This window comes from Moschus berezovskii, chromosome 22 (genome assembly GCF_049115385.1).
Source record: "Moschus berezovskii isolate FMDL1 chromosome 22, NW_MosBer_1.0, whole genome shotgun sequence".
NCBI classification, from domain to species: Eukaryota; Metazoa; Chordata; class Mammalia; order Artiodactyla; family Moschidae; genus Moschus; species Moschus berezovskii.
Window position 1 is genome coordinate 33,849,170 of NC_142481.1, and position 19,682 is coordinate 33,868,851.

A 19,682-nucleotide genomic window follows, 5' to 3' on the forward strand; every position below is an offset into this window, starting at 1 on the left:
TGCATATTGCAATCCAATCCTTGCTTTTACACTTAGCATGTAAGGCTTCCCAGGTGGCTCAGTGGTAAAGAATCTGCCTGTCAGTGCAGGAGATGCGGGTTCGATCTTTGGGTAGGGAAGATCCCCTGGAGAAGGAAATGGCAACCTACTCCAGTATTCTTGCCTGGAGAATTCCCATGGACAAAAGAGCCTGGCGGGCTACAGCTCATGGGGTTGCCAAAAATCGGACACCACCAAGTGACTAACACACACTCATCTTACAAAGTTAGCCTCCTCGTCTTGTCCACTGCATTCTTAAGTTCCTGAAAGAGTGTTCCATACAGACTACTCCTTGACAAACATTCGTGAAACTGCACACTGAGTCCTTGTCAGTTATTTAGCCATCCTGCTTCTTCCCCTTTATTCTGTACAAAACAGAGCCCAGGGCATTCTGAGCATCTGAATGGGTCCACAGATGGGAGCCGAAAGGCATTGACTGTAGAGATAATTTTCATGTGAAGGAAATGCTTGAAAATAAAAAAGAATAAAATAAAGCCCATGATTTAAAAAAAAGCGAAGAGGAGGGACGGGTAAGGAGCTGGGGGAAGGAAGCTGACACTGCCTCTGGTGCAGACGCTGATCTGATGAAGCGGGAATCACACAGCACCTTTGTCTGAGAGGAGGGGAGGAGGAGGAGGAGAATTCTATTTTGAGAGATAATGTGAAGGAAAGGAGAGAAGTCACTCTGCCAGCAAGAAAGCCTGCAACCCCAAAGAAGAACGTAAAAGGATTTCAAAAACAGGACTTGGGGAATGTATCAAAGGGGTCAAGGAGGGCATTGGGTTGAAAGGCACAGAAGGAGTGGTGAGGAGATTTGCCAGGGTTAGTTAGTTGCAAGATCAATGCCCCTTGAATTTTACTGAATCAACTTGGCAGGGTGTGGAGTGATTTTATTATGTGGCTCCTCTCAGGACTTGGAAATGTTTTTACTTGTGCACCTGTCAATGTTTTATGAAGCTGTTTGTCTGATAAAGAAAATGCAACACAAGCATCCAACACAGTGGTAGTGTCACCGAAAGGCGGGGTCTGGCTGCTTGCTGCCCAAAAGCCAATAAACCGGCTAGATTGATAGAAAGAAAAGTTTGATTTATTTCAGATGCCAGCAACTGGGGGAGGAGGGTGGACGTCTGTACAAAGGTCAACTCCCTGCGCTGACAGCCAGTGGGGCCAGAAGTTTTTTAGGCAGAAAGTTGGGGAGGCGGGGTGTGACTACATGCAGAAACAGCACAGACATCTCTGAAAGTCATCTTCAAATTGGTCATCGGTGGTCTGACCAGTGTCATCTTGATTGTTTTAGGTACAGTTAATCTTTGGGTCCAGGGTTGGTTAGTTTCCACTTCTCTGAGGCCAGTCCTTAGAATTGTGGCAGTTCATGCCGTGGGTACAGTCAGGTCATCATGTAGTTAACTTCTTCCACCTACGGTTTTAGTATCTGTAAGACAGCTCACAGGATATGGCTCCAAATATTATCTATAACGCTCGAGAAAGAACCAAAGGTTCCTGACTGTGCTTGCCTGTTGTCCTTTTTTTCTGCATGTTCTCAGTTCTCTGATTAAGTTTATTCTTTGATTAATTTTCAGGCAGAAGGCAGGCAGCGGACATGGGGAGGCAAGGACTATGGGATCTTGCTCTCTTTCAGTAGGAAACCCTAGACTATTTCTTTTGAGTCCATTCAAAGTCCTGATTGTTACTTTGAGAGCAGCTGGGATATGTTCTTAGCACATGTTTGATGACCATGGCAGCTATTATAATTAAAGGAAGACCCTCTGCTTCCTGGCCGAAGCTTTCTCCTGCGTGTAGATGTGCCCTTCCTCTCTGTATTAAAGCAATGGAAGCAAACTGATACCCTATGTCTCTGAAGCCTTGTGCTATGTGAATGGGAACCTTCTTCATTCATACATGTAGAAATCCTACGTGTAGAAATCCATGTATACAGTGATCCTCTGTTACTGAACACACAGTAACGCATGGGGCAAAAGTATGGGTTTATTAGTCCGACATGTCTTTGAAAATTTGAGTTTTAGGATTTGGCTAATATGGAAAATTTCATTAGCAATGGCAATCACATCACCAGTGTCTGGCTTATTTTCTGTAATTTATGGGCTTCCCTGGTGGCTCAGAGGTTAAAGCGTCTGCCTCCAATGCAGGAGACCCGGGTTCAATCCCTGGGTCGGGAAGATCCCCTAGAGAAGGAAATGGTAACCCACTCCAGTATTCTTGCCTGGAGAATCCCATGGACAGAGAAGCCTGGTAGGCTACAGTCCATGGGGTCGCAAAGATCAAATCAGGGTTAGTGAGTTCCTGGAAGTCCCCTGAGGGAGGGAGTTCGCTGAGTTGGTTTAGTAAGTCTGGGTTAGAGATTACTTAAAGAGGAAGAGTGACAATTATTATTTGATGCTAACAGGCAGACTTACCAAGCAGAGGACTCTGAAGTCAGTCAGTGGTTAGTGATTATCTAGACCCTCCAAGGTGGCGCTAGCAGTAAGGAACACACCTGCCAATGCAGGAGATGTAAAAGATGGGAGTTTGATCCCTGGGTCAGGAAGATGCCCAGGAGAAGGGCATGGCAGCCCACTGCAGTAGTCTTGCCTGGAGAGTCCCATGAACAAAGGAGTCTGGCGGGCTACAGACCATGGGGTCGCAGAGTCAGACATGACTTAGTGACTTAGTATACATGCAGATCCTCCAAAGTGTAGGAGAAAAAAGTTGATGAAACAGGAAATATAGAAAGAAAAAACAGGTCTGTGACCATCTCAACCATGCTGAAGCTCATAGAATATAAATAACTTAATAAGATCACAAGAGTTCATGTGTTTTCATCTTTTAGCAGGAACTGCAATAGTTACCTAGTTGGGTGGTTAAGAAAAATAAAGATAAGGTGATGGTGATAATAATTTTAATACCTATGGGGTAAATATCTACTCTTTGCCAGTCATTACACTGAGCACCCTATATGCACATACACTTTGCACCTGTGTAGGGCATGGCACAAAGGACACTCAATAAGATATGGAGTAGTATTCAGAGAAGGCAATGGCAAGCCACTCCAGTACTCTTGCCTGGAAAATCCCATGGATGGAGGAGCCTGGTGGGCTGCAGTCCATGGGGTTGCTAAGAGTTGGACATGACTGAGCAACTTCACTTTCACTTTTCACTTTCATGCATTGGAGAAGGAAATGGCAACCCACTCCAGTGTTCTTGCCTGGAGAATCCCAGGGATGGGGGAGCCTGTTGGGCTGCCGTCTATGGGGTCGCACAGAGTTGGACACGACTGAGGCGACTTAGCAGCAGCAGCAGCGGCAGTATTATTTTTACGCTAATTGATCTTCACAATCACCCAGCAATAATGTAGAATGTGATAACTACAGCTGTAAGAGTGAAAGTCGCTCAGTCATGTCCGACTCTTTGTGACCCCATGGACTTTACAGTCCGTGGAATTCTCCAGGTCAGAATACAGGAGTGGGTAGCTTTTCCCTTCTCCAGGGGATCTTCCCAACCCAGGGTTTGAATCCAGGTATCCTGCATTGCAGATGGACTCTTTACCACAAGGGAAACCCAATTATAGCAGTAGTAGTAGTAGTAATCAACTAATTACTATTTTATTGATGGTTAAATATTTTAGATGCATTATCTTCCTTAATAACCATTTTATGAACCCAAAAACCTATGGGTAAGTACTATCTCTAGGTAATGGAGGAAAAACAGGGGCTCAACAACGTTAAAAATTTACCCAGATTATTTATAACACCTGGAATTGAAAGGATCAGGACAAAACCCCAGTTTCCCATATCAAATCCTGGGCTCTTAAAACACTGTGTTCTACTTGTCCATGTCAGCAGGCTATAATTAATATGACATGCTGTATCTGCTTGACATCGGGTCAGAGAATTCCTCTGAGGCATTAGAGAACTGGGGGCCACTTTAGCATTGGAGAGTAGTATCAATTCAGTTAAAATTTGTTTTGAGTACCTGTTTTTCTCTGTGAACAATGCTAGGTGCTATTTCGTACAACCTCCGATGATGTTACTATCTCTGTTATTTGGTTGAGGAGACTGAGGTTCTACAAGTTGAAAATAGTTTCTTAACTTTAGACTCAGGTTTCAATCTTGGCTCCATTTCTCAGTAGCCAACTACAGAGCCTGTGCTTTATCTACTCAACAACTCCACCATTCTTGTCTGCTTAAGTCCTGAATTGCTAAGAGAAAGCATCCAATTTTTTAGCGACTTTCACTTTGCTTTTTTAAACTACCCATACTTATTATACATATAATTAGTTATTGGAATTATGGCTTAAGGAAAGAATAGTGCCATCATGTTCTTCACAGATATAATTTCACTTGATTGAGGAGTCCCTGAAAGTGTTTTCATTTAGGGGAAAAGAAATTTCACCTTAATTCTGAATAGGAATAATTGCATGGATTTCAGTGTAACTCAGAATTGGCATTTTAAGTAGCATCAGTTATTGGCTAGCCAGTGTGTTGATGTTATAAATGGTGGTCTGTGAGAACTATTTAATAGGGGAATCCGGGAGCTATGGAAGTGACAGTCCATACACTAAGCTCAGTATGCACACTGTATATAAAAATATAGAGATGGGGTATCATTGTTAATTCACTTACAACTGTTTCATATGTTATTCCATATGGATATGGAGAGAGCCATGGCTGTGATCCACATAGTGGGGAAATTTTAAAGTTGTAGTTAATTAGTAAAAGAATATGCTGCATTATAAGACAGGAAATGCACATGTAAGAAGGCAATTTGTACACATTGAGATACTGGAATGATTTTCAATGGTCTGATTTAAGGCTTTCAAGCCTGCTGTTTGCTAGAACAGTTTCCAAACACAAATGGGAAGGGCTGTGTACTGCAGAGGTTAATATATAAAATTATATGGAGGAAGCTATGTCTGTCAAACAGACTCATGTTAAGATGCTATGCTTGCATAGGAGGAGACTGTTGGATAAGTAGCTTATTAGCACTATATGGAGACTTTTAATTATTTTTTTTCCAAGGGAGAGTGTATTATTAATAATTCATAATTAAGAATTTACAGGCCCAGATTTGGATCCTGGCTTAGCCACAGTCTGTGACCTTGCCCATGACCTTTCTAGTTGCTGGATCACATTCAAATCCCTAATATTTAATGTGTTAATACATCTTATAATTCTGGCAAATGAACTAAGTTTTCCTATGGATTACTGTAGGAAAATTTAGCCGCCATAGTTGTCCATTTCCCAGGAGAAGTAAATAACAGTGCAACTTCAAAAACAGAAAAACCAAAGCATTGTTGATGAGGCATATAGATCAAAGGAATTTTTTCATGAATTCACCCTTAACTAATTCAATTCTCGAAGTATTCCTAATATACACAGCTCATCAGCATCACATTTTTGAATAATCATGGGATTGTCTGAAATATTAGAACAATGCAGTGCAAATTTATACTGAGACATTTAATAAATAACTAACAATGTCAATTATGAAATGGGTACAGATCTAAAGAAATTGTGAGAACTCCTCGCTTATTTAATTTGCAAAATACACCCACCTTGCTTGTGTTCAGGTAGTGCTATGCCCTTCCTCTGGCAAACCAGTACCACATTAAGAAGTGACTCTGGGCAAGATTCAGAATAGCCTTCGAGTCTCCCTTGAACCCTGAAGGCAGCAAGACTTGGGTTTGAATCTTGATATTCTCCTCCCTGACTTAGTGGCTCTGTAACCCTATAAATGTTTCTCAGTGTCTCCGGTCACAGATACATGACAATTATTAATATTTATAAAGTTGTAATATTTGTCAAAATGAATTTGGGTACAAATCTTATAGAGATATCTTTGCAAAAAAATATAATTTGTGTTTGTTACATGAAAGTTACTAGTGAGGCATTATCATTTTGAAGTTGGTGAGAGATGTTCTAGTACCACTGCTGAATATAATCTTTGTTTCTAATCTTTAAAATAACAGGTTTACTTTATTATTACCATTGAATTAATATCTAAATTTTACTTCCATTTATATGCATGTATATGTGTATATTTATAAAATGTAAATATATTTATGAATATGCATACCTCTGAGTGTATATATGTATATATACCCACGTATACATGCATATGTATACACTTATTGAAAATATATATTTCCATATATCTCTATGTGTCTGTATCTATAGATATATGTCTATTGCATTAAGTAAAGCATTTGACATTTTACCTCTCTGTAATAATATCAACCTAAATTCTTTATTTGGCAATTAATAACATTTACACATGAGATTGATGAGCTGAAGGAAATTTCAGTTACCTGCCCAAAATCATGTGGCTGGTAATCCTCTAAGTGAAACAAATTCTCATCTATATAATCCCAGAGCCTATTGCCTAACAGACATAGCCCTCTACTTTGTATTACAGAGTGCTGGGAAGTTTGGGGGTGAACTTCCAATTCCTTCACAAAACACATGAAGTTACCTTCATTTATATTCTTTGCCAAATTGTTACAAGCACTTACATAAGTACAAGAATAATCATGGCATACTTTATTTTTTAAATAAAATTTGAAAATTGTTAGAAGTGTTTTGTGCTGCTACAGAATTTTTTACAATACCTGTTAATATTTTATGCATTTGATCTCAATCATAACCACTACATTACTGTTTCCCATTGTTACATATTTAAATCACTTGCCTATTTAAAAATACTATACATAAAAGTGAACATCTTAATCTAAAAACTTGAGGAGTTAGAAGAAAGGAAATATATAATTTCCTTGGAATATATTTTTAGTTTTAAAAAATACCAGGTCAAAATATCTAAGAAAGCTTTTGATTCCTGATATATTAAACCCATTAGCTTTCTATTATGTTTGGCAGAAGCACCAGAAATATGTGAGAAATCATTTCTCCAAATCCAGACCATTCTATCTACATATCTATCCATCTGCCTATCCACCTATCACCTATCTAATTCATAAGTTATTGGTCCCAAGGAGAGGTAAATGCAGGTTTTTCTGATCTGTATAAACACTTTTCTAATGTCTTACTTTCTCTTTTGTGGTATATCTGTGCAGGTTTGGCATTACTGAAGTTATTGTATCAAAGCTACTGTTCTATGACAGGGTGGGCATCTATTGAAGGGTCTGGTTGTATACCCTTCACCCCTCATAACTGGCAGCATGTAATACAAATTCCATGGGTAGTGGAAAGTATGGGTGCAGTGTATGACCCCCCCGAGAAAAGAATTGATCCCTGATGAATTTGTCCCACTTAACCTCATAATTGAAAGACACTTTTTCACAGCACGTAAGATGATAATTGTACGTTATATTGGCAAGAGTTTGGGGGAATAACAAAGCTAGTGGTTTCATAACTAGGATAATGTGTTCAACAAGTCTTATTCAAATGGGAGTTTAGCACAGCATTTTATATCAACTGCAATCTTTGAGCAGCACAATCTGGGAGACCCGCAAAGAGTGAATTACAGTAATCAGCCTTCAAAATGACAAAGGAGTTAATCAGCATCTCCGTGCCTTTCTCATGAAGCCTCTCAATCTGGTGATATCACAGAAATTATAAAAGGAAATCTTCGTGACGGGTACAAAATGCTTCTCAAATGATAACACCAAAGACAATGGAAAGAAAAAAAAAAAAGACTCAAGTTTTAAATTTTTGAGATGACTGAATTCTAATCAGAATTACTCCCTGAATGATGAGACCATAAGGAACAGCTGTTTAGTACTTGGGAAGAACTTAGGCCAGGCAAGGATTTAAATTCTTCAACTTCTGCACTAGGGAAATCTCCGTTTGATTGAATAGAGTTAAGATAAAAACTACGTCTTTTAAATATGAAAGAATCAAGCACATCAGTCTATTCACAGTAGGGTCGTGAATGCCAGCTTCAGAACAAGATGATTCCCTCTTTTCCAGGTTAATCCTCCTGACAGCATTCACCTCCAATCTTGTATCTTCCCAGTCCCACTCCCAGGTCCAGGTTCAAAATCTCCATTGAATTCAATTCACAGAGAATGGACTTATTCTCATTAACTGAATTTTCTGATGAGATTAGATTTTCAAAATGAAGTTCCAGGGAAGCACTTGCAGTATGTAAGTGTTAGCATTCCTGTTTCTGAGTCAACTCTGCAGTTAATGTGATCAAGAGTCCAGCAGGCCAGGGTATCAAATGCAGATCATTCTACTCTAAATGTCAGAGCCTCCCATTTTCAAGGGGAAGAAAACGTATTCCAGGAAGTTCTGTGATTTTTCCCAAAGGTAAGAGTCAAGGCATCTAAGTCTAAACCCTAGAACTATGCCTCAGCTGGAAATTTACAAAAGGCAAAGACAAAAGTTTTAACCATTTGTATTGTATCAAGTCTAAGTCATATGCTGAAATTACCATGCTTAGAGCAACTAAATCGATTTTCTTTTTTGTGAGGTTACTTACCAAATGCTTACCTTAAGGAGTTTTACTAACAATGTGAAGCAGAAAGCATACTACTGAAGAAAACATACTACTTGCCAAAAAAAAAAAAAAAAAATTAGTTGAAAACTCTAATTTGTTGCCAATTTGGTTTAATGGAAGTTTAAGCATAGTATTTAAGCTTGTGAACACATCAATGGGCACCGAGCATGTGGGAGTGGAAGTACATGGGGACACATGGACACTACTTTTGCTTGATCACTACTTTGAAAAAGAGGAACACAGTCTATGTCTTGGGTGAAGGGAAGGAATTTAACATGAGTACCATTCAAAGATATCTAAATTTTGGCAAAAAGGGATCTCTTTTCTGCCTTCTTAACAATCACAGTTGAAAATGGATAAAAATGCCATTTAATTAATTGAGGATCGTAGTCCAGCAGTGGCCACAGGACTGGAAAATGTCAGTTTTCATTCCAGTCTCAAAGAAGGGCAATGGCGAAGAACGTTCATACTACCACACAATTGCACTCATCTCATATGATAGCAAAGTAATGCTCAAAATTCTCCAAGCAAGGCTTCAACCGTACGTGAATTGTGAAATTCCAGATTTTCAAGCTGGATTTAGACAAGGCAGAGGAACCAGAGATCCAATTGCCAACATGCGTTGGATCATAGAAAACGCAAGAGAATTCCAGAAGACATCTACTTCTGCTTTATTGATTATGCCAAAATTTTTGACTATGTGGATCACAACAAACTGTGGAAAATTCTGAAAGAGATGGGACTACCAGACCACCTTACCTGTCTCCTGAGAAATCTATATGCAGGTCATTAAGCAACAGTTAGAACTAGACATGGAACAACAGACTGGTTCCAAATTGGGAAAGGAGTACATCAAAGCTGTATATTATCATGTTGCTTATTTAACATATATGCCCAGTATATCAGCGAAAAACCAGGCTGGATGAAGCACAAGCTAGAATCCAGATTGCTGGGAGAAATATCAATAACCTCAGAAACACAGATGACACCACTCTTATGGCAGAAAACGAACTACTAAAGCGCCTCTTGATGAAAATGAAAGAGGAGAGTGAAAAAGCTGGCTTAAAACTCAACATCCAGAAAACTAAGATCATGGCAGTTGGTCCTATCACTTCATGGGAAATAGATGGGGAAACAATGAAAACAGCGAGAGACTTTATTTTCTTGGTCTTAAAAATCACTGCAGATGGTGACTGTAGCCATGAAATTAAAAGATTCTTGCTCCTTGGAAGAAAAGTTATTACCAACCCAGACAGCATATTAAAAAGCAGAGACATTACTTTGCTGACAAAGGCCCATCCAAAGCTGTGGTTTTTCCAGTAGTCATATAAGAATGTGAGAGTTGGACTATAAAGAAAGCTGAGCGCCAAAGAATTGATGCTTTTGAGCTGTGGTGTTGGAGAAGACTCTTGAGAGTCCCTTGGACTGCAAGGAGATCCAACCAGTCCATCCTAAAGGAAATCAGTCCTGAATATTCATTGGATGGACTGAGGCTAAAGTTGAAACTCCAATATTTTGGCCACCTAATGCAAAGAACTGACTCATTGGAAAAGACCCTGATGTTGGGAAAGATTGAAGACAGGAGGGAAAGGGGATCACAGAGGATGAGATGGTTGGATGGCATCTCTGACTTGATAGACATGAGTTTGAGCAAGCTCCAGGAATTGGTGATGGACAGGAAGGCCTGGTGTGCCGCAGTCCATGGGGTTGCAAATAGTTGAACATGACTGAGCAACTGAACTGAACTATAGTCACTTTTAGTCTTCACATTTCCTAATTTCTGACTTCTCAAATGGGAGAGGAAAAATTACTTATGACTATATTTTTTTTTGTTCTGTGTTTGGTGATTTTTACAAAATATTTATTTACCTTATTTGTTTACTTATTTGGTTGTGCTGAGTGTTAGTTGTGGCATGCGGGATCATTTGTTGCAGCATGCCAACTCTTAACTGAGGCACGAGGAATCTGATTCCCTGACCAGAGATTGAACTTGGGCCTCCCTGAAATGGGAGTGCAGAGTCTTAGCAACTGGACCACCAGGGAAGACCCTGGTGATGTTTAATACCAAGCAATTTTTAAAGTATAGAAGTCCTCTCTCTTTTCCACAAAAGAAATAGCTTAAAGCTACTAATACTTGGGAGAATATATGCACCAAAGCAAATAGTTCAGGGGAGAAGTAGTAGAAGGAACAAACGTTTATGACAGTTTGTAAGCTTCTATTGTAGAAGGTATTTTTTCTTTTAACATCTTGCTGTATCTATGCACCTGGAATGATCTGCCTTTTGAATAGGAATAGAAAAAATTAAGTAACATTTATAGATATGCCCCAACACAAGGAGAAAAATAGAAGGACCAAAGACACTTGTGGTTTTACTTATCCTTGTGTCTTTATGGCCACAAAGTAGCAGGAGAAATGTTCCAGAAATTCTGTCTTGGATTTTCTAATGAGTTGCTGCTAGTCATAAGGTTGAGACTTGAGGCAGTAGGCTCAGGCAAACCAAAACCTGTTCATTACACTGTTTGTACTGAAGCCAATTAAGTGTGTGGCAGGCCCGAAGGACACTGGAGACACTCCCTGCTTACCTTAACACATCAAGAAATCTGCTCCCAATGTCGTACAAGAAAAGAAGGTGTGAAAACTCCCAGGTGTGCAGCCTCCCAGATGGGTCATCGTGAGCAACTCCCTGCACTGTTCTCATGTTACAGATAAGGAAACAAACACTTGTCTTGCTGTCTCAAGGAGCAGCAATTTATAATTACACTGACGTACTTTAGACCTGTAGATGTCTGTAAGAATGACATGGTGGAAACATGTTTGGCACTTGGCTAATGAACAGTATCTTAACTATATTTTGGAGGGCCTGGTACGAGTCGGGTGATTCAGGAGAGTTGAGTGAGGGAAGCACTGAGAAAAGTGTGGTCTGATTGAAAGCTATCAAGGGGTAGGGAGGCCCCCAAGGCCAGCAGCAGAAGGGCTAATATCATTCCTAGATCTGGAGGGTTGAGGGAAGGAAACTGCTCATGGACACTAGGGTTTTTCTCTAACACCCCAAGATAATTACTGTAGATGTCCAAGCATGTGATTGAGGTACTGGGTGATCTAGAGCCTCAGCCTTCTCCAGTCTCCATATCTCCTTGGGTAATGTATGTTGGTGGAGTCCAACACGAAACCAGCAAGTAAGTATATCCATTCCTTAGCGGTCACCTTCCCATGCCAAGAACAGGTGGACAGTGCTGGAGAGCGGATCTGGAAGAGCAGCTGGGGAATGTTCAGCATGCTAACCACTATTCAGGAAAGCATTAAATAGATGTTGTTTGGTGTGTATATGTTAACCCCAATCTCCCAATTCATCCCCCTTCTTCCTCTCTGCCATGTCCATTCATTTGTTCTCTATATCTGTATCTCTATTTATGTTCCACATTAAGATCATTTATACCTTTTTTCCTAGATTCCATATAAATGGGTTAATAGGTGATATTTGTTTTTCTCTTTCTGACTTCACTCTTTTCTGGGTCCAGACACGATTAACTAGTGAGGACCTAATGTGTAGCACAGGGAACTCTACTCAATGCTCTGTGATGACGTGATGGGAAGGAAATCCAAAAGAGAGGAGATGTGTGTATATGTGTGGCTGATTCATTTTGCTGTGCAGCGGAAACTAACACAACATTGTGAAACAATTCTACTCCAATAAAAATTCATTAAAAGAATAAATTCTGATTGGGAACCAAAGGGTGAAGGGAAACTACTGTGTGACAAGAACTTGTATGATTTATCTCTCATAGTCTTAGAATGCCCTTAATGGGTAGCTGATAGTTATTTCCATTTAACAAGACAGGTGATCCCAGGAGTTTACTAATTTTTTCATGGTCACAAAGCTAGTAAATGTGAGGGTATTGTGAGAAACCGAACTTGCTTCACTTTAGTAGCAGAGAGCATTTATAAGGAACCTCTAACTTGTCAAGAGACGTGCATCATAGATAGTATGAAGCTGTATACTTTGCTGGTGGAGGGCATCAACATTTCGGTAAGAAGTGGAAACCCAATCTTGTCCCATTCAAGCAAGGCCATCCATCATGGTGCTTCACTCACATTCTGATCCAACTCAAAGACACTGACATAAGTATGCTAATATCAACTGAGCATCAAAACTATTTTGAATCCAGGTGTCTGAGAGACATCACAGTTTTTTTTTTTATTCTCTAATGATATATATTTTTTAAATGATGAGAATAATACACACCGATCTTCTCAGTCTCTGAGTGAGTTGTAAAAATTCTTTCACTGGAGTAACCTGTGATTAATGAGTAACCTGTGATTAATGTGTAACCTGTGATTAATGTAAGGATTAATGTGTAGACCTCAGTCCATCAACTTCTTTGAAAAAAGTTGCTGTCTTCCTTGAGGAATTCTATCCCTTTTCTCTGATTAGTGGAAACTATACATCACATTCCAAAGTCCAGTGGTTGGCTTTAATTCATGACGACCTTAAACTGTGATGGTACCTAAACTTTACAAGCTACAAGTTACTCTTGTAACTATCATGGGAGTAAAACCATTTTATAAGCCTTCTTACTGGAATTAGACCCAGACTCAGGATATTCTGAGTCATGAAAATATGCATCCATAGCAGAGTAGCCACATTGGCATCTTCTTATGCTAATGATAAGGTTTGCTTATTGTTGTTCTTACTGTCTTTTGCCTAGATATTTATTTTCCCCTCAGGAATGCCTCACAGTGATCCAAATTGGAATGGTTGCTGTATTTCTAGTTTTTCTCCTTTCAGTTTTTGTTCATAAACATAAACGTATGACCTATTGAATTATTAATATATTAAGATATGGTCAAATCCTGAAACAAATTTTTGTATTGAAAGATATCATTATGTTACTATCCATATTTCCAAATAGGACAGGCTGTCCAGTTGAGTGCTTCCTAAATGGGAGACTCTGATATAAAGTTGCTTTCAAGGTCATATAAAGTTCAGAAGAACTCACATCTTTTCCCAGAGCCTGCTCATTGCTTGAATGGGTTAGATTTCCCTGGACACTCTCGTTCCTCAGCTGCTACTTGAATGATTCAGGGACTTGAACTTCTTGCAAACCTTTTACAGATAGATGATTTAATTAGAGCATATGAGTCCAGAAAAACAGAATTACAACTTCAGATATCCTTACCTTGAATTGAACAGGTATGATGTCCCTGAGGTTAGAAGTGAGAGGCAAATTGTCTTTAATTCAGAAATTTTTTTTTTCACTTGGTCCTGAGAGTTTACTCATTTACTCAACAGGAATATTCTGAACTAGTCACAAACATTTTTATCATGGGCCTTTAGCAATATGGCGGCAGGGGATATTATGACTGAGTTAAGTAAAAGCACAGGACACAGAAAAATAGCAACATCCATTAATATGGGAATGCCTGCATTACTTATTGTACATTAATTAATGAAGAATTATACAGCTGTGAGAAGTAATGAGTTGAGCCTCTAACCATTGACAAGATCTCAAAAATACCCATTGTGTGAAAAAAGAAATCCTCAGAACAGTGACTATACTGTGAACACATTTGTGGTTAAATGTTCATATGTACATTTGCACATTTGTATGCATATATATGTGAAAATGTACCTATCAAAATGCTAGCAATATTTATCTATGAAAAAAGGTATGAGGGGAAGGACAGGGCAAAATAAATATTTTTCAAAATAACTTCAGGGGTACCTACACCGATCTTTGAATCTTTAACAAGAATATTAAATGACTAGTGAAATATACTGAGAAGCAGAAAGATAAAACTCGGAAAATATATCAGAAAAAAACACTTCACATTTTAGAACTGATACTACATTATTTACATGATTTTTTGTTTATCCCCTTTTCTATTTTCTCTATCTTCCTGTTTCTATAAAACATTTATTACTTTTACAATAGTCATGATGCAACTAAACAATTAAAATATAAATGTAGTTGAACAATACCTGCACTTAGACACTTGCCTATATTAATTCTGATTGGCATTTTATTCATCTGAGTTGATTCTCATAATGCATTTATTTCTTTCATCTCTGATGTATTTGTGAGCCTTAGAGTAATTTATCTTTGACCTCAGAGCCTTCCAGCTATTTGTGTATTTACTTCTCTTGTAGGGGAATTGGAGTCTGTGATAAATTGAAGGATTCTTTCACTTCCAGGGTTTTCCTGGGTAGATGAAGCTATGTTATGATTTATACTTTAATTTGGTAGGCAAGAGTATGCCATTCAACTTACTTTCTAATGTACACTTTTATAAGTTCTTTTTTTAGACATTATAACATGTACTTTTGCAAGTAATCCACTAACATCTATGACTACAGTCTTTCTGTGTTGGCATCAGAGACGCACACCAGCTAAATGTCAAAAGAAAACAGAAAATTATCTGAGTGGGGATCTGATGTGTATGCATGTGTTTCTGTATGTGTGCGTGAGTGTGTGTGGGTGATTCACACATTCGTTTTTGAATGAGCTGTCTGAAAGTCATTTTCCCATTTTCTTCCCCTCAGCAATTATAAAAACTGCCCTTCCCAATATGGACAGAGAAGCCAAGGAGGAGTACCTGGTTGTTATCCAAGCCAAAGACATGGGGGGACACTCGGGGGGCCTGTCTGGCACCACAACGCTCACAGTGACGCTCACTGACGTGAACGACAATCCTCCAAAATTTGCCCAGAGTAAGTGAATTCCCTGTGTTCATGGGCATCTCTGTATGACGTTTTCATCTGAATCTATATTCTAATTTTCAGTGATTTGAAAAACTGATAGCAACCACTGAGTGCCTCTGATGTGGAAGGTAGAATAAATCCATGTATATACGAAACTACCCGTGCTCCTCTCATTTGGAGCCTAGATGTATCCTCACTTTACAGATTTCAAAGCATATATAAGAACATTTTTGAATATTAAACATAAAGTAAATATCACAGCTGAGTATTAGAACCAGCAAGCCTGGCTGCAAAGATTTGTGCTTATTTCTCTAGTCCTGGGTACGTCCTGTGAAGAAAACTGGAGAGAATGATTGAAACACAACTCAGGTATTGCTCTATCAATAGTCCCACTTGTTCTATAAAAGAAACTAAATCTCTAGAGCCTGAGGTGGAGAAGGCAGATATACAGTACACTTTCTGCACAATATACACTCCTCCTTCCAGTAGCTGGCGGGACATCAATGATCACCGACTCTCCCAGTCCCTGTGAAAGCTGTGCTCAGCCTCCTAAACCTCTCAACAGCAATCGAGGCAGCCACCATCAGTGAATCAGGAAGATGATCATTATTTGCCAACTTTCCTGTACTCTCATAGAAACCTTTCCTTCTGTGCATTTTGGCAAGGGATCTGCTATTAGAGAGATGATTTAGAAAGGGCTTTCTGACATGGAGAGTCTTAAATTGAGAGAAGTGAATGATGAGTAGGAATTAGCTGGAACAAGGTGAAACCAAGAAAGGGAGGATGGACATTGCAAGTGGAGGAAATGGATGCCCAAAAGTGAAGAAGGGTGTATGGCTCAGAATGAGAACTGAAAAAATTCCACTACAGCTGGAGCACAGACTGGAGAGCTAGGTTAGACAGGGAGTCAGTCATCATTGGATCTGCAGGCCATTTTAAGTACCATGATCTTTATCCTAATATCGCTAGGAAGTCATTAAAATGTTTTAAGTTGTAGGTTGAATAATAGGATTTGATTTTAAGGAAGTCAGAGAAAATGGAATCTGGCCTTCTTCCAGGGTCTTTTCCACACTGCAGTCAGGTAAAGGATGCTAGAAATCATTCACATAAAAGGTGATGAAAGCCCTGGCAAGCAGGGTCGATCGTGTGGGAATGGAGAGAAGTGATAGATGTTTGAGGGCTAATGGTAACAACAATCTAAGGGTAGACTGCACTTTCAGTCGAGGATGCAAGTTACCCTCTTCCTGACATGAGAGATCTGCTGCCTGCTAATGCTCTTTGCTGGGATAGGAAATACTTTAGGAAAACCACAGTTTTTGAAGAGAGAGAGAGAAAAGCCAGAAGGAGCGTGAGAGAGGAGAGACAGAGATGGGGCTTGAAAATGACACATTTGAGGTGCTTTGGAAAAATTCTCTGCAAAAATGCCAAGGTAGAAAGAACAGGAAATGCATTTCATTAAGCATTTGAGAATTTCCACGTCTGGCCATTCATAAATCAGACAACAATGCAACACTTTTAAGCCGAAATGATGGAAATTAAAAACACTGTCTCTTGCATCTTTCCCCCAATTCTTTTATTCTCTTTTCAGTTGCCATTATAGTTAATACACTAGCATGCAACTCCTCTTACACAGAAAATTATTGGTTCAATTGAGCAGTAGCCTTTAAGTTTCAAAAGTGTTTCCTCTCTTAGAAGTAATAATGATTAACTATGATCACACTGAAAGGGATGATGAGAGTAGGGAGAATAACAGTGGATAATGAAACGTTTCACTGGCTTGATTTCTCAAAGCTTCCCGTTGCAGGGCTGGCAGTAAGGTGAGGCTCCTTGCTGTCTTATTTACCTAATAAGCACACATTGAAGAATCATCACAAGACCTTACCTGAAATATAAAGTTGGAAGGAAATGGAATCATTATTGATTATGGGGGGAGTGGGAGACTTAACATGATGGTTTTTGGTGCCTACCTTGTGAAAAAACTGTTTTGTTTCCCAGTCCCATAATATTATGATTTTAAGAGGCATTTTGATTCCATCATTAGATAAAAGTGTGCTACTGCCATGAGAAAATTTTTCCCATCATATGAAGTTATCCTTTTATACTGTGTACAATGAGGCCTTAGTTTATCCAAGGGACTCAATGATTGAGTTCAAACTAGACTCAGGTAATGTTCTCTAGATTTAATTTTTCCTTTCGGGTTTATGGTCCATTGAATGTTTATTTCTCCTTGTTCTCTTCACATGGGGACTACACCTTCCTGGTTGTCTGGATTTGGATTCCCAAGAAACAGGCACTGAGACAAGAATTTGATTATAAGTGGTTTATCTTGGAGATGATCCCAAGAAAGGCCAGTTCGGAAGTGAGAAGTGAGGGAGAGGAGGCCAGAAAGCCAGTGCTGTGCATTCTCAAGCCAGTTACCACTGGAGAAAATGGAGCTTCATCCCCTTGGGGATACCCTGGCGCCCTGTAAATAAACAGAAGGAAAGAACAAACTTAAGATTATCCTGCCAGAGAGGTGGTGGAGCCAGGGATTTTTATATAGTAAGTTGTGTGAGTCTTTGAGGGGTATTAATTTTCTGACAGTTCTAGGCTGACAGGCAGTGGGCAAAATTGGTTCTGAAGGCCAAAGGAAACCCTCAGAAGTTGGCTGTTGGCTGGAGGACAAAAGTGTCTGAAGTGGTAATGACCAGAGGTTAGGGCTTGGGGTACAAGCAGCTTCCCCTACACCAATGAGAGTGAGTGGTACCGGTGCAACAGCCAAAGTGATCTGAATAAAAAAGGGACTGATATCACTAATTAGACACATTGTCCCGCCTCCCCCTAGGAGAAGGCATACACACTGTAATTGTAGTTTTGCCTAGAGAGTTTTGAAGGTAGGATTTTTGGTCTTCAGAGCAAGGAGGACTTTAGTAACAAGAGGAGTGTTTCATGTGTCTGAACAGCTTGCTGCAGGGCATAGCAGAAGCTTGGTAATTGGATTTTATCAAAAATGGTCTACAAGTCTGTAAATATAAAGGTAACTTCAAAAGTGACTTTCAGTGTGTTACACACTGCATCTATCTGTGCCGAAATTAGCTTAATATTTTATGTTGGGCAACAATGAATATCCCCAAGGGCAGCCAATGTGATTATACAGCAAATGGGAAAGAACATTCACATAGACTCACTAATATCCTGATATAACTCTGCTCCAAATATGTACTTGGTAAACATATGGTTGAGTAAATCTCATAATTCAGAAGAGTTTTCAAAGAGAGATCACTGCTTTTTCTTGGAACTGTTTGTCCCTGACTCATTTAAAAGGTTGTATGTTCCACAGTGAAAAGGGTGTTTTTGCCTTTCCTGTCACTGTATTGGTCACATCTGTACACAGGTACCTTGAACAAGAAAGGTGCCCAATAAGTATTTGCTACATGAATGAATGAATGGAACATATTCAGTGCTCAGGGTCTCTCCTCTTTCCTAAGGTCTATATCACTTCTCGGTACCAGAAGATGTGGTTCTTGGCACTGCCATAGGAAGGGTGAAGGCCAATGATCAGGATATTGGTGAAAACGCACAGTCGTCATATGACATCATTGATGGAGATGGAACAGCACTCTTTGAGATCACTTCGGATGCCCAGGCCCAGGATGGCATTATAAGACTGAGAAAGGTAAGCTCAGGAAGGTTTTGCTCATCTTCAAAATATTAATACCTCTTTGAAATGTGAACATTGAAGATGGCAGGGGTTGGGTGGACTTCCTGATATGATCTTAGAAAGGAAGAAGGTTTGCCTTCTTTAGCTATGAAAAAGTAAGAGTCCTGGGACCTCCCTGGTGTTCTAGTGGCTACGATTACATGCTCCTAATGCAGGGAGCCCAGGTTAGATCCCTGGTTAGGAATCTAGATCCTACATGCTGCAACCCACACGCCACGTGCCACAATGAAGTCTAGGCACAGTCAAATAAATGAATGATAAATAATGTTGGCAGAAATAAGAAGAAACAGTAAGAGTCCTTTTCTCACATCCTGTCTCTTGGTCCTACTTTACATTTTAGCTAAAGCTCAGTAAGCAGTGACCATGGTGGTGCTAGCCTGCCACCACATCCATCATTTCTCTCCTGTGTCTCAGTGTTTTTCCATGAGTTGCAGGAACTTGCTCAGTTCTTGTCCAGACCTCCAGCTATGCAGGAAAGTCAACACTGGAGGCAACCTTCAAGCAATAAAGGACAAAGACTTGTAGACAGTTTCCTTGGAAGAAATTCTCCCAGGGCAGATTGTCTATGACTCCTCAGAGGTTTGTCAGTGGGGTGGGGGGGAATCCTCATTAGCCCGCAGAGGTGGCAAATTCAATGCCTTTTCTATAGAACCACCCCCCCTCCTATTTCTGTATTCCTGCTTCCTGGAATAGTTCTAAAACATACATTGAAGGTTCCTAGGTCTTCATTGCAACCTCTGCTTTTAGGGACACTCAAAGATAGACAAACTAGTCATCCTGTTATTCTG

General features: G+C 39.6%; 1 protein-coding gene across 1 annotated transcript in view; it reads left to right on the forward strand.

Annotated features, from left to right (window-relative positions):
• The window catches only part of CDH8 (cadherin 8), a 381,309-nt gene that overhangs the window by 204,549 nt on the left and 157,078 nt on the right, over positions 1-19,682 (forward strand). The window contains exons 4-5 of the mRNA XM_055412624.2: positions 15,036-15,203; positions 18,662-18,849. Of these exons, the coding sequence (XP_055268599.1) occupies positions 15,036-15,203; positions 18,662-18,849 (356 nt within the window). The remainder of the gene's footprint in view (positions 1-15,035; positions 15,204-18,661; positions 18,850-19,682) is intronic.